This window comes from Akebia trifoliata, chromosome 16 (genome assembly GCF_017979445.1).
Source record: "Akebia trifoliata isolate Shusen 1 chromosome 16, ASM1797944v1, whole genome shotgun sequence".
NCBI classification, from domain to species: Eukaryota; Viridiplantae; Streptophyta; class Magnoliopsida; order Ranunculales; family Lardizabalaceae; genus Akebia; species Akebia trifoliata.
Window position 1 is genome coordinate 30160808 of NC_141390.1, and position 15778 is coordinate 30176585.

Here is a 15778-nt window from a genome sequence, read left to right on the forward strand (position 1 = left end):
TCTTATTCTTCCTTCCTTCCTCCTTTTCTTATCATTATTTTTCTTCGTTTTTTTCCGAGTTTTGTGAGAGGTTGAATCAATGGAGATTAATTTTTAATTTTAATTTTTTTTTTCAAGTTCTCTTATTTTTTATTTGTTTTTTTTTATTATTATTATTTACATTTTTTGCTTTTAATCATCAAGGAAGAAGACAAATTACTATTAAAACCTTAAAACAACGATTTTAAATCGAAAAACTTAAAGATTTTTTTACAATTTTTCTCAATAGGTTCAGACAAGTTTTTTTTAGCAAATTCGATAGGTACTTTACCTATTGAATATTACTAAACAGATTCATTAGGTACCTATTGAACTAAACTTTATACTGAGCATTACAAATATGATTTGATAAATACCTATCGAGTCTTACAATATAGATTTAGTAGGTATTCAACGAACAAAACTTTTTTATGCAAACATCTTTAACTTGATTGGAAGTGTGAGGATAAGAAAAATAAGTAAAATCAAAGTTTAAAAATCTCATTGAAACTTTTAAGATGCAAAAAATAAGAAGAAATGAGAGAGGAAGAAGAAGACGAAGATATAATTAGTACCTTTAGATGCATGAGATAAGTAATGGAGGTTAAAACAATTTATCATACATGTGCAAAGAGATATTTTAAAGTCAAGGTGGGTATAATAAGCAAGTGGGTGAAATGAGTCATTTTGGTGTGTGCAAATGAGTCATTTGGGTTAAAACATTTTCCCTTATTTGTTTTTTTTTTTTGTTGCTTTTGATTCTATTTTCCCAGATGCCTTTCTTCAATTTCGATTTCCCGCGCAAATGCCTAGACTCAGCACCCCATTTAAAACACCGCGCGCGAGCGCAGATAGTCGAACTGTCGAAGACACCATGTCCACCACCGCAGAAGAAACCGAAAACTCCAACAATCCTCCACCACCACCACCACCACTGCTAACCGACGCCGATATTGTACGCCTAGCCCAACAACAACCACTAACCTGCGCACCCCTCCTCTCCTCCACTTCTCACTCAACTCTCCTCTCTTTCCTCCACTCTCGCTGCAACTCTCACTCTCCTTCTCTCTCCATCTCCGAATACGTAACTTCTCTCATCTCTCTCATCTCCCAATCCCCTCAAAACCCTTCTATATCCTCTCTCTTCTCCTCCCTCCTCCTCTCCTATCTCCGTCTCTTTCATTCTCACAAAATCCCTCGAGATCGAAACTCATCAAATACAATCAATCTCTTCGCTCTCCACATCGATAACCTCCCGAAGAACGATCTGGTTTCCATTGTCGACCTAATTGTTTCTGATTTAGTCCAAATTGTTGAACCCGACGATGCACAACCACTTGATCTGCTCCCTCGGTGTCTTGACTTGATTCGATTGACCGAGGAGATTGAGAGAGGCGGACACTATGTTAATTCGGTACTTGATCGGATTCTTGAATTGGACTGGTCGAAGGTCCTGCTTTCGAAGATTGTTTCTCTTCTTCGTGAATTATCGTTTATCGATAAGGTTCGTGTGAGAGAATTTCTTGAAAAGGTTTTTGTTGGAATGGAGGAAGTTGATTTACAAGATTTGCCATCTCTTGTTTATCAGCTTTTGATATTGGCGTCGAAAGGCTTTAGTAAGAGGGATGTAATTGGAGGGATTGTAGGATTTTTTGGGACGAAAATGGGATCAAAGGTGACTTCAATTGTTAGGCAGGTTGAAGGAACAGTTTTGCTACATGTGAATTTTGCTGTGAAACAAGATCCTTCTTTGGGACAAGAGGTTTTGAGGCTTTTGAGATCGGATCTTAGGGCTTTTAACCATTTTACTGTTGTGGTTCTGCTATCTGTTGCAAGGGTCCGGAGGTTCAGCGAAAATGCAATATCTATTCTTAAAACAGCTGTGATTACATCTTATCGTGAGCACAAGTTTGCAAAGTAAGGGTAAAAAATTGTTTTTGATTTGATGACTGCTTTTCATTTGCAATATTTTTGTTTTAAGATTAGATAATCAATTAGATAGATATAGAGTTTCATGTGTCGCAAATAGTTAGATATTGCTTTTGTAGTTTAGTATTTCAGTTCAAGAAGCCTATTTTCTTTATCAGGTTTGTTTGTAAATCCATTGAAAAACTTGCAGAGATTGTAAATGGCTGCCAGATACTGTGAAGGAAGAATGTCTGGAAACTGTTAAAAGAGTAGAGAAGGCTACTATAAGAGCTGTAATTGCCCTCTTTCTTCTTCTTCTTTGTTTATGCACTTTACTCTCTCTCTTTTTTTTTTCCCTTCTAAAAACCATTCAAAATGTTCTAACCGCCCTATACTGAAAACATACTCTCAAGTCATTGAATTGAGAATTAGTGGACTAACTCTCAGATTACTGATATCCCTGCACGGTTGCACCACTACTCATCCCCACACACGCACACAATTTGTATATACTTTACATGCTATAGGTTCAGAGTGGATGATTAGATTGCATGACTGGTATAAGTTTTGGATTTCGAACAATCCAAGAGTTTTTTTTTTTTTTTTTTAATTCCTAGGCATGGGTTATTGGGCAGCATGAAGGTGGGCTCAACGGGATGGTTTCATTTGACAATGGGCTACATATTTTATATGTTGAGTGTATACTTTCCTCCACTCTCGGGTTTGTCATACCTCAATTAAGACCCATGACCCTCTTATATTCATAGTTCTCCCCTTCTCCAACATATCAGTCCTTTGGAGTAGTTGGTTGGTTAACTTGGTATCAGAGCGTTAGGTTCATATAGGTCATAGTTCGATTCTTTCCACTCTCATGGTGAGGGGGAGTGTTGAGTTTATATTTTCCTCCACTCTCGGGTGTGTCATACTCTAGTTAGGCCCCCAGACCGGTCTTTTAGAGTAGTTGGTTGGTTAACATGATATAGGGTGGTTGGTTGGCTGCAATATTTATGATTGATGTTCTGCATCATATGTTTTTCAGAACAAATTACTTCACCACATCGTTACATGTATAAAGTTGTTCCTTTAACTATATTGTAGATTAACGAGAGCAATTACGGAAGGGAGCATATTATACCTAGCATAGTTCAATTTGGCTTTGTTTTGTTAGAATCAGCGGTAGAGGGGAATGGTGAAGAAGTTGTTGATTCTGATGGTTTGATGGGCATCGAGGAGCTCGGTATTCAGGCGTTGAAGACTCTATTTGATATTCATGACATGACAAGAAATGAGGTTGGTACAACCAGTTGAAGGTGCTTCATCTTTACCTTAAATGCATTATAAGAATGGTTTCACATGAAAAATTGAGTCCTGTGTAGAACTTTGATTTTCCTGGCTGCGATTTTTTTTATGATTCTTTCTTTGAGGTAATGCTCTATTTAGCTATTCAGAACCACGTAAGGTATCTTGATAGTATAACACTCTAAACTAAAAATTGTTTTAGTTTTTCATTCTAATATGGAGTCATTCTGGAGATCACTTAGATCGTTAATTAGCCAATGCATTGCAGATTATTGAGCAATGCAAGTTTCACATTCTTTCTCTGAAGCCTCAACATAGCCTGCCAATCATCAGGTAACAGCAGTTTGATTCAGTGCTGATGATCGTGGTTCCGTTTTTTCAAATGTTAAATAGTTCTTATGGGTATGTTGTTTTCCTTTCAGACTGCTTGGCTATCTGGTTCAGAGATATCCTTATCCCATGTTGGAACATGTTGCACGATTGAAGGAATTGTTGGACTATTTTACTTTCATGCATGGAAAAACTGCCATTTCTCTTGTTACTTCTTTATTGCCCCTCATCAAACTCAATCGTAACCTTCAGGTATTGGTTATTATTCAACGAAAGCTGAATAAGGGTCATTTAGTAATAACTTACAGTTGAAGAATATGTTATAGCTTGCAAGAGTGTATTAATGTTAAAGAAAGTATGTTACAAATTCTCCAAGCCTCTAAAGATAATATGGCATTCTAGAGGAGACTTATGATCAGAAATGGGAAGAGTTGCTTGGAAATAGTGATTTTTGACAATTCTAATGCTAAGGATCTTACATATGGAACAATTGACCTGCTTGGAACAAGACAAGAAGTTCGTCTATGGTTTTTGACAAATTCCACTGCATTAGCACATTGCATGTTGAAGGTTACTTTTACATACTTCAGGCATTTATTTTCTTTTGTATAAGTTCTGCAGGATTATACTATTTTGGTTGTACGGAAGGCCATGTTTAGCCGAGAAGATACAGTTCGCGTCGCTGCTACTAATGCCATTATCAATTTGATTTTGGGTGAAAAACAATCCAAGAGGGAAGGGCCAAATTCTTTTCAAGAGTCATCCAGCCAAGCTAGTTGCAGTCAGCAAGCTGACTCACAATGTGGAATGGGAACAAATCTCTTTCAAGAACTGAGTGGCTTGCTGCAGAGATGTCTTTCTCAGCAGGTTTAATATTGGTTCAAACTTTATATTCATTCTTGATTGCTGCTTTCTCAAACATGCCCTTTTTAAAAGTAGAATTGATATAATCAGGCAAAAGTGAAAGAGATCGTGTATCAGGGGCTCATGAAACTTGTCTTGGTGGACCCAATCATTGCTGGGCCTGTTTTCGACTTTCTCTTGCCTCATTTCCTTCTCTTTTACAATGAGGTATCAAGTCTGATTGCTTTTCTATTTAACCTTACTGAGACATTCTTATATTTATCTATGACATTCAAATATTGTAGCTTTTCTTAACTAAAGGAGAATGCCCCATTTCCTGTCTATCTTTTAGCCCCTTCTGTTTTCTTTTCAGTTAAAATTCATGTTGCTCATACTGTTGTGTAAACTAGAGGATGCCTGTGCCATAGTTCACCCATGCTTACAGCACGGGAATCCTCTTTGGGGTTAAAGGGGTTTACAAGAAAGATAGTAAAGTTAGAGGGGGTATTAATTATTGAAAAGGAGGGGCGGGGGGGGGGGGGGAGGAAAGACAACAAAGTTGAAGGGGGTGAAGAGTAAAGGAATAACGTTGGGTAGTGTGGATCTCACTCTACTGTAGCTAGAGGGACGATTGTCCCCCACAAAACTGTAGCAAAGTGGGGTCCACAATTGTGTTTTATCATATAGATGTCTTGTATTCTGTTGGTGGTACGCTGGGGTGCAGAGGGAGCAGTGCCCCCTGCCTGAGGTTACTAAAAAGGCAATTCTGTAATATTTTCTTAAGAATTCTCTATTTTGGGGGGTTTCTATATTTGGAAGATAGACACGTTTTAGCAACTCCTGATTTTATTAATAGCGATCTCTAGTGCTGTAAAACTTGTGGACGTAGGTACACTGCTGAACCACATAAATCCTTGTGTTCTCGTGTGCGATTTCTGTTCTTTTTATTGCTTTGTTTTCACACATACTTTCATAAAGACTGGAAAATTGTGGTGGCACGTGGCAGGATGAAGATGCCCAACTAAACCTTGGCTGTTGTGTTAAATCGGAAGGTGGAAAAATTTGTCTCGGGGAACCTTTGGATTGCCTTTTATCATGTGTCTCTAGGATTCTTCTACTCCAGCCACAGAGTAAAACTGATCACCCCTCAGAGTACTCGTTGGCATGTTTTGGCTTCTCCCTTACACAAGAGAATGAGGTATCTTTATTGTTTCATTGAATGAAGTTATAGTGCTGTACTATTTGTGCAAAATAAAGATATTCATACGATTTCTTATACCCGTTATAATTGTCTGAAACTAGTGCAGCCAGGAAGAATTTCATCTGGCGAGTCATTCTCCAATGCATTACTAAAGATACGGATGCTTTTGAGAAATCACAACTTGGAAGGTCTGTTGAGTCATCCCATCCGACTATCATTCATTTGCTGCATGGTCATAATACTTGTTATTAGGATCTTTTGGGAGGAAAACATCTTGGGAAATGTTTAGATCATTTTTTTTCTTCAGGTTTTATTGGGAAATATCTAAATCATTCTATCTTTTTCAAGATGACTACTTTCTTGCTTGGATTTAAAGGTCTTTTTTTCTCAGATTTTAGAACTCCTACAGACTATTTCAAAAATGTGAGTACAGAGTTCTGACTACTAGAGCTTCACTATTGTGAATCTGCCTGCTTATACGTTTATTTATGTTCTTTGTTTGTAAGAACAGACATTCTACGTCACAGCCGGGATTCAGACTCGCGATCTCTGGAAGCAGAGAGGGCTAGTTACTGTGCTACAGTTTTGTCAGGAATTATTGAGGCATTGTTAAATGTTGTTGCAACTGAATTGGAGAAACCAACAGATGAAAGAAAGGTGGAGCTCGAAAAGGAACTTATCGAGTTAGTTGATTTGCATGAATCATTAGAAAAGGATGCATGTACAACTAAATCTGGTAATGGTATCAAAAGAGGGACTCCAAGAGCTAGCGCTCATGATACATCAGATAGAACTGATCATGAGAGTATGGAGTGTGGTCATGCAGCGCCCATAACCTTGCCTCAAGCAAGAAAACCTTTCTTGGCAACATCTAGCATCCATCAAATATTGCTAACAGCACTGAAATTATATCATATTAATGATTCTAATTTCAATGCAGTTTCCCAAAGCCCTGGTCAATCATCTCTGGGCAAGACATCAGTTCATTGTTTTAAACTCATATCTTTTGCATTGAAAGCTTCTCTTCATCAAATAAAAACTTTCCCGTCCATGGAAAAGGATGATCTATTGAAGCCTTTAATATATGGTGATATAAGGTTGTTGGGAACCCCATTGCTCAAATTGGTTTGGTTGCTCAAGTCAGGGCCAAAGCTAGAGATGGATCAAAAGAAAAAAGCAGCCAAGGGAAAGAAAGGCGTGGAAGAGAGAGGGGAACTAATACTCTTATCTTTGATTTGCTTGAAAGAATTGATTAAATTAAGTTTACACATGCCTCATTTGACTGGATTGATTATGGATTTGGTCTCTATATCCTCATTCGAGTCTGATTTAGGCAATGCCAATGATGATTCTGAACTTGTCTCTGGAATCCAAGATCAGCTTATAAAAAGCATACAATTATTCCTAGAAAAGAGACTAAAGCCATTGCTTCCGGAGCTTCTTGAACTTTCACTTTATCGAGAATCCGAGGTACTTAAGTAAATGCCCTCTCATTTATGCATTTTCAGCGATTTTTTTTTCTTCTGAATTTTGTATACTTGTGTAAGATGGAAACCAATTTAATTTATTTACTTATTAGGTTCTCTCTGAAATGATATTGATGATTAGCAACAAATTGCCATGTAAGCTAAGGAACTCTCATGGAGTTTGGGCTACTCATATCTGCAGCAGCAGCACAGTAGAAAATCCCAAGGCTGCGAAAAGTGCGGTAGCACTTGCGGTGTATTTAAGCTCACCTTTAAATGATCTATTGGTAGCCCAAGACATTGGTTCAGAGCTGTTAAAAGTTACAGGTTCAGAAGAGAACAATCCGGTGGAGAAGTCTGAAACTTATCCAATCGTAAATCGATCAACAGGGAGTGCAATTGCTTCTACTTTACTACAATTAGCTGAATCAGTAATTGTTGAAGTGGATTGGACCATAACCAAGCTGAAGACATTCTCTGCCATAACTCATGTAGCTGTTGCCTTTGGAGAAAAGACACCTGGACTGATATTGGAGGAAGCTCTCTACTCGAGGTCTGAAGCTTTAGTGAACTTGTTATCTTTTTTTGCACAAATGGGTCTCAAAGGTAAGGTTGGTAGGCATAATAACTTGCATATATAAGATATTAAGGCTTCTGTGGAACTTACATGTATAATTTTAATGCACAGATCCTCAGGCGGAGCAATTGCTTAGATTGACTGCAAAGTTTTACAAGCATTTGGCACTTATGACAAAGCTTCGGATTGCTCCAAAAGGTTGCAAACAGCTTTTACCCGGGTTGAAATTCCAGAAGCTTGTTGAAGTAACCTGCAGAAGGCTCACAGCCCCACTATACAATTTCATGGCTCTGGTGCAAAGGGTAAGGGAGTTTGACATTCTTTTGTAGTTTTGAGTAGTTTCTGTGCAGTGTTACATATGTGTGCTTGTTGTCTACAAAGGAACGTATCGAACCAAAATTTTATCAAATTGGTAATCCTGATTCAATTTTGTTGGATCGATTTATGGTTATTAAAAAATTTAAAAATTGTTGAGTGTATGTGCGTGTCATACCACAGTTAACCCTCTTATATTCATGGTTCTTCCCCTCTCCAACAGATCAGTCTTTTGGAGTAGTTGGTTGGTTAACATAGTATTAGAGCGTTAGATTTGTATAGATCACGGGTTCAATTCTTTTGACCTTATGGGTGAGAGGGAGTGTTGAGTGTATATTTTCCTCAACTCTTGGGTGTGTCATACTCTCTTATATTCATAGTTCTCCCCCCTTTCAAATAGATCAGTCTTTTGGAATACTTTTTTTCCCCTAAATTATCTTCGTTTATTTTCATATAAATATTGCATTTCATTAAGATTGTGGTTCACCAATCAAACTGATTTTATTTCAAAATCTTGTTGAATCCCGTTTTTAAAACATGGTATGAAAATTTGTATTTTCCCATGCAGGATCAACAAGAAAATTCTCGGAGTAGGGGCATTATCAGTAAGATCAAAAGGGAGAACCGATGCATTCCCGATTTGATATTCCAGATAGAGGACTACGAGAAATATCTCATCCAACTTAGCAAGTTGACCAAAGTGAATTTGCTGAGGCATGCAAAGCGTAGCACTGCTAGAGATTTTAAGATATTAGATGCAAAGAAGATAAACAGTCAGGAAGAGGAACCTGAACGCGAAGCTAGTGTCATTAAATCACAGAATGAATTGAGTGAAGAATCCGAAGGTGGGGAAGAAAATGGGTCTGAGAAGGTTATATCACCTGAGTCCAGTAGTGCTGCTGCAGACTCTGGATCTGAGGCTGAAGTACAAAATTTCAATAGTAAAAACAAGAGGGCAAAGATGAACAAAGTGGTGCGAGATTCTGATGAAGAGGCATAGAGATTGGGAAATTTTTTTTTGTAATGCTGGACATATATGAAGGAAAATTTTATCTGAGAAACCACATACAATATAATAAAAACAAGGGAAATTACTGAATGATTGTAAAGAAAAATTGTGAAATTAAATTGATACTTAAAATGAGCAATATTTCCTCGGGGTCACCCAAGAGGGTGCTTCCTCACTTACTTGGTGCGTGATGTGCGGGCATTGCACGTGCCTAGGAAGGGACCCATATGCCTTGGCTTTGGCCCTGGCTCATACGGTCCCCCTAGTCAGACACAAGTCTTGACAATCACGTAATAAATAATTTTTTTTTTATCATTTTAAAATTAAAATGAATAATGTGATGTACGTGATTTTACTGCACGACAATATACGAATAAAAGTCAAAGCATGATAAATGAATGGGACTTATGAAGTTAAGATATTATTTTATAACAAAATCACTTATAGGATTTATTCATGTTTTTATGGTGTCCTCTTGGGAAGATGATAATTGTGTCCACACTTGTTTCAAAGACTAATAAATTGAGTATTGAAAGAAAAGAATAGAAGGGAGAGACACATACTTTCGGATCTCAAAGTAGAAAATTCTCACACATCCTTAGAAAAGGAAATGAGAAGGGATCTCAAGTGTCCTAGGCTCAATATTTATTTTTATTTTTTCGAGAGTGACTCCTTATATCATGGTTTTAAAACTTGTTTTTCCTCGTTTGATTTATTTGACTGGTATCGTTCAATAATGATACAATGGAGTGGTTTTTGAGAAACATATCATGTTTGAGATGACTTGTTAACCCGTCTCGTTGGCAGATGATACCTTGATGAATGTGATGAGTTGTCAGTGTCCGACGACTCCAAACCATGTTTCACATTGATGGGGGAGCACTAGTAACAGTAACGGTAACAGTAACAGTGTGGTATTGTTGATTCCCTCATTCAAATGAACGGTTAATAAGATGAGACAATTCCTAGGGAAATGTATCTCTAGAAAATCCGTGTTGTTTCTAGAAAACATATAGTGTTAATTTGTAGGAAATTTGTGTGTTTTTTTTCTCCATTTTTCTCAACCATCAGTTTCATGTACAACCTCAAACGTCGTTTGAGATAATAAAAAAATTCCCATGTTTACAAAAGAATAATCAAATAAAAAAGAGGAGTTATATCAGGTGTGTGTGTGAGAGAGGGAGATCTGCCTCTGAGTCTCTCTCTCACAGTAAAAAGTAGAGAAAGAAATACATGATGGAGGAGACGAAGAGAAGCGGAGGCGAAGCTACCTTCGCCAAGCCCTCCTCCAATGAGAGAAAGTTTTCTTCAGCTTCTACAGAGGCAAAGAAAGTGATCATCAAGAGTGCTGACATGAACGACGACATTCAGAAAGAGGCCGTCGATTGCGCTCTCTCTGTTAGCTCTCTCTCTCTCTCTCTCTCTCTCTCCCTATCGATCTAAATCTCTGATTTTTGATTCTCTATGTATTGGTTTTGGTACTTTTTTTTTTTGTGTTTGAGATTTTCCAATCTTTCTTTGTGATTGAAATTGAATAAAAATCGATTCGATTAGGCTTTTGAGAAGCTCAATGTTGAGAAAGACATCGCGGAGTACATCAAGAAGGAGTTCGATATGAAGCACGGACCCACCTGGCATTGCATCGTTGGTCGTAATTTCGGTAAGCCCCACCCACATCTCTCTCTATAATTGTTGTTAATTTTTTTTTTTCTGCTTTTGGGTTGTTTTATTTCTCATGTTTAATTCTCCCAAACTTGTAGTATTTAGTTCTAATTTACCCATATTTGATTCTTAAGTTCAGTAACTTAAGTACTCCTGCTGTGAGGTAGAGCTAGAGTTAACGTTTAACTCTAAAACAGGATTAGTTCTGTTTTCAAGGAAAGAATGTATCTAATACTGTTTTGGTGGTAAATATGCTGATTTCTCTTAATATTTTTTTTTTTGAAAAGTATAATATATTGAAAAAGGAGGGAAAACAGATTACAGGAGGCCGAGAAAGCCTCTCAAAGAGCTACAGAAAAAAATAAAAACATCAAGAATTACATAAAGAACTCCATCTAAAGACAAAATCATCAAAAGTAGTCCCCTTGAATTGTATGTTCTGCTTGGACCATAAGTACAACAAACCCAAGATCTCCAAGAAGCTGCCGTGATCACTTCTCGTCTTGCTATTGAAAACCCTATTATTTCTCTCGTTCCACACCCCCCAAGCAATAGCCGAGGGAAGAATAGCCCAAAGGAATCTTTTTCTGGGAGAGAAATCATTATTGGCCCACCCTTCTACCAACGAGGAGAACTTGCTAGGAAAGACCCATTGAATATGAAATAACCCAAGAAAATATGACCAAATATTGTGAGAAAAGGAACAATGGATTAAAATATGGTCAACAGACTCTTCATCCTTCAAACAAAGCGGGCAACAATATTTGAGTGAAAAAGATAATAAATATTTGATTTTAAGTCATAATGTGGCATATAAAGATACCATGTTGGTGTTTCTGTCGTGGCTAAAGGAAATTGAGATCAAAATGGATTGAAGGGTGTTTCTTATGTAAAGTGCCAATTGTTTGGAGGAATGGCTAATCATTAAATCCAATATGAAATATGAATCCAAACAACACCACATTGATTTGATAATTGGGTATAAGGTTTGAGTGATTCATAAACTTCTAAAACTTTGTCTCAAAACCATGGTTTTAAATCTCGTCCGAGACCAAGATGACTTGTCCGATACGTCTCGGTATCGTCCACCAACGAGATCACTCGGTCTTGTTCATGGACGAGACGAGATGTGAAAACAAGTTTTAAAACCATGCTCAAAACCTGACTAGCTCGTTTATTGGGGTCTGGAAAGGATGGGCACAAACTCAATAAATCGGGTACTTATTGACACCTATACGAGGTGGTTAGGTTAAACATCATTGACGGAAATATTATGAAATCTAAAAGATTCTTGAGGAGTATGCAGCTTCAGATTCAAAGAGAAAAAAAATAAAAATCCCTTTGGGGGAGGATTTAAGTTGAATCAAGTTACTAACGAAACATTGGGAAAATGCTAATTAAAGGAAGTTAGTTTGTATTAATGCGGAAGGATTAGGTGTTTGCCCAATCACTGCTATCCTGCAAATGAGGTTTGACATTTTGACGTACATTTCTTGAATGTTGAATGTAAAATAGTGTTAGTTAGATCTCTTAACATTATAAGATGATTTTGGAACTTGTTATTCATTTGGTGAAGTACCAATCTAGTAATTAATATGTAGTCTCCGATGCAGGAAAACTACTTTTTCACCTGAATCTCATACGGGAGTACATGCTGGCAATTTAAGTATTTAATAGAAGTTAAGAGAAAATTGAAACAAACGTTGAAGTAGGAGGTGGAGGAGGAAGGGTGGGTGCATACCTAGATATTTGCTGATTAGATTTGATTCCTAAAATAGATAACTTGACTCAACCTACTAATTAAGGTTTTTCTAAAGAGTCGTGATACACTGCCTGTGTTGGACACTGTGTTCAACACTGCGCTGATGTGGCAGTGCACAGAGAACCATAGATTTCTTTCTTTGAGATACAAGTTAAAAAATCAACGGTTTTATATGCTTTGCCACATAAGGCTGGATGAGCCACAATGTGTTTTTTGCATGGTTGGGGAATAACCTTTCTTCCAGTCTTTTGTGATGTAAGCTGTATGGTATGACAGAGTAAGAATAAAACATGGAATTTATTGCTGATTTGAACTCCCTAAAGAAGAGAAGCCTTGAAGTTATTGGCCTCAAAATTGGTACTGGCCTCCAAGGAATTTGACTCCTAAAATACTAAATGTGTTAGGCTTATTACTATGTATGACTCATTATCTTATGATCTAGATGTGTTTTATGTAGAAATGATTTTTAGAGTTTATGCATCATTTGACTAGATGCGGGCTTACATGCTCGATTGGATATATTATCTGATTGATGCTATGTAGATTGCAGAAATGTAAGATTGAACAAATAATGAGATAAAACTTTGGGAGTAAGATTCGTTTCACAGGGACAATGTAGATTCAATTTTTTTTCTTTGAATAGAAACGAAAACAGAATTTTAAAACAGAGTAGAAGAATTACAACTAAGAAGTGAATTAAAAATTAAAATGAGAGCAAGAATAGAGATTGAAAACAATGTAAGAAGAGCTTAGAGAGATCAAATTAGCCTTTGTAAGTCATCCTAATGCTGAATAAGTCTCATTTAAACTCAATCCATGTAACAAATCGTTGTTTGTGGATTGGAAGATAAATCGATTAATCACTTGAAGGTAATTAGAAAATAGCAATTACGAATTCTAAACTTATAGGAGATTGTCCAATTTATATTTCGAATTCATCACAAAGTATGATTAAGGTTATCTTAACAATAATTATCAAAGTTAGAATTGGAAATACAAATTAGATGATCTCACCTTAAGAGGCTTCATAAGAACACAATTAAAACAGAAATAATGGAATTGAAACAGCAATATTAAGATGAACTCGCTCCGGCATCATCGACCTCTCTAAGGAGAGTCTAGCCGATCATCGCGAGGAACAAATTATAACAATAGTAAAATAAGGGAAACATGGTAGAGAAGAGAATGAGAAGAGTCTATATTACAATTCGATTCTTTCTTGATAATCCTCAAATGGAGTTACAAAGAAATTTAAAGAACAAAGATGAAAGAAAAACACTTTGGAGATCTCACTTCTACAAAAATTCTTTCTTTCAAAGGAAAAATTAGAAAATTACAAAGAAATTGGAAGTAGAAGAAGAAGGACAATAAAACCATTTTTTTTTAGAGATTGATGTTTTATTTATAGAGGAAAAGATGTGTAGAAGAGTCCAAAAGTAGCTTTCACTTTTCTTTGCACAAGAGGACAAAAGAGGAGAACATGAGTTAAGGATTAGGGCATTCCAAAGTGGGCCCAAATGCTTTTTCCTTGATATTTGGATTCTAAAATGCTGATTTTCTGCACAAGAAACACACGTAATCAGATTTATGAAATTATTTATGTATAATTAAGCTTAATTATCATCTAATAACATGCAATATAATATTTCGAGTCTTATCATAATTATTGCCTTAATATGGAGAAATATAGACAAAAATTAAGATAAATGTCTGGGAAACGTGCGTATAATTCAGTGTTTCGAGACACTCATCATTATTTTTTAGTGATTCTTTCCATACTTTGTAATTTTGTCAAAAGATGGAAACTTTCTTCTTTATTTTTCGGTTTTTAAGTAGACCGAAAATGCAAACCTTGGTTAAAAACCCGACTTCATGTAACTCTCACGACTGATTTTGCTGTTTACCCAATCTTGGAAATTTGAAAACCTGCATCGTATCCCTCTCACAAGTTACATGTGTTCATTTCCAAATGGTATACAAAGCGTGCTCGCAAATGCTTCATGTTTTCACAACTAAAATCATGGAGATAGATTTGTTACATGGATATAGAAATGCATAAATGAGTGGAGTTAAACTAAGGCCTATAAGTTGTGTGTCTACGTGGACTCACCCCCACTCATATTCATGTAAAATCTTTACCTTTGAATCTCAATTGAAATACTTTATTAATGATGGATTGAAGCTGATATTATCGGTAACAAAGACAGCTTCTTGTTGTTTTAATTATTCAGATTTTCAGTGTTACCTTATGCTTCTGTTTTTCCAGGTTCCTATGTGACTCATGAGACAAATCACTTTGTTTATTTCTATTTGGATCAAAAAGCAATCTTGTTGTTCAAGTCTGGATGATGACCATGGCACTAGCAGTGATGATGACGATGATGGCCATTATTGTGAGTTTTATAGATAGGATGCTACAACTAGCTCCTGCTCCTATAATCGAGTTCCTTAGCATGCACAATCTCTTGCAGGACAGTCTTGTCCTTAATGTGTATATTTCAGTCCAAATGTGTTTCCCATGAAAGGCATCTCAATCTTGAACTTGGACCTACGCCTCTAAGTTGATTATCAATCAACACTTTACTTGTTACCAGTGATGAATAATCCTTCACAGTCGTAAAAGAACATGAATGGAGATACTGAACTAGAACCAAACACTTGAATTAACATAAGCATATCTTTAGATAATTGATATTCAGTGGAGGAATATGATCTGCTCACCCGGGTAAAGTCTTTCGTAGATTTGTCATGGCCAAAGAGTAAGTGTAGTGTAGTCAGTTAAGCGACTACTAGTTAACTACGGATTAACTGACTAGACTACTGGTATCAGGTGTAGTGTGGTAATGTTCTATTCTTGGGGGGCCGAAGCACGCATGTTGAAATAGAGTACCGTGGGGGTGATGAGCCCCCCACATGATATGGTCCAATTGATCTAATCGGTGTCTACCATTATACTGATGGGTCAAACCGTATAACAGGCGTCGTTGTTCATCATTTGTTTAGATGATGTAAATAAGGACCAAATCATTAAGTATTGGCTGTTAAGGGGATGTTTGGATGCATGTACAGTTTTGCACCATTTGATATTTGCTCCTTTCCCATCCTACGTGAGTGCATGAACTGTGTAGCACCAATTAAGGGGAAAAGGACGCTTTCTTTAGATATGTCATCCTATTCACAGATTTAAGTGTCCAGAAGGCATATATTTTTGTTGGTCTTACTCATCTGACAATCAAATCTATGGGTCATACCATTGGATTACTTGATCTAAATGTCTAAAAGCATTGGATTATTAGCTAGCTTCGGAATCTTGCCAAGTGATATGATTAGTCAGAGTTGAAAATGGGTCACAAATAAACAATGTACTTGTTAATTTAATATCCCTCAC

At 36.7% G+C, this 15778-nt stretch overlaps 2 protein-coding genes across 2 annotated transcripts; both read left to right on the plus strand.

Moving 5' to 3' along the window:
* Positions 1-797: 797 nt before the first annotated feature.
* On the plus strand, positions 798-9102 carry LOC147383432 (fanconi anemia group I-like protein). The gene is made up of 13 exons (XM_086428859.1): positions 798-1935; positions 2138-2219; positions 3025-3216; positions 3494-3558; positions 3648-3807; positions 4177-4422; positions 4510-4626; positions 5405-5596; positions 5706-5787; positions 6111-7069; positions 7179-7671; positions 7754-7944; positions 8526-9102. Exons 1-13 carry the CDS (start codon positions 824-826, stop codon positions 8955-8957), a joined length of 4323 nt encoding a protein of 1440 aa, XP_086284985.1. The 5' UTR covers positions 798-823; the 3' UTR covers positions 8958-9102.
* A 1013-nt stretch (positions 9103-10115) lies between these two features.
* Positions 10116-14983, plus strand: LOC147383433 (uncharacterized). The gene is made up of 3 exons (XM_086429015.1): positions 10116-10364; positions 10521-10626; positions 14657-14983. Exons 1-3 carry the CDS (start codon positions 10200-10202, stop codon positions 14737-14739), a joined length of 354 nt encoding a protein of 117 aa, XP_086285141.1. The 5' UTR covers positions 10116-10199; the 3' UTR covers positions 14740-14983.
* The last annotated feature ends 795 nt before the right edge of the window (positions 14984-15778 follow it).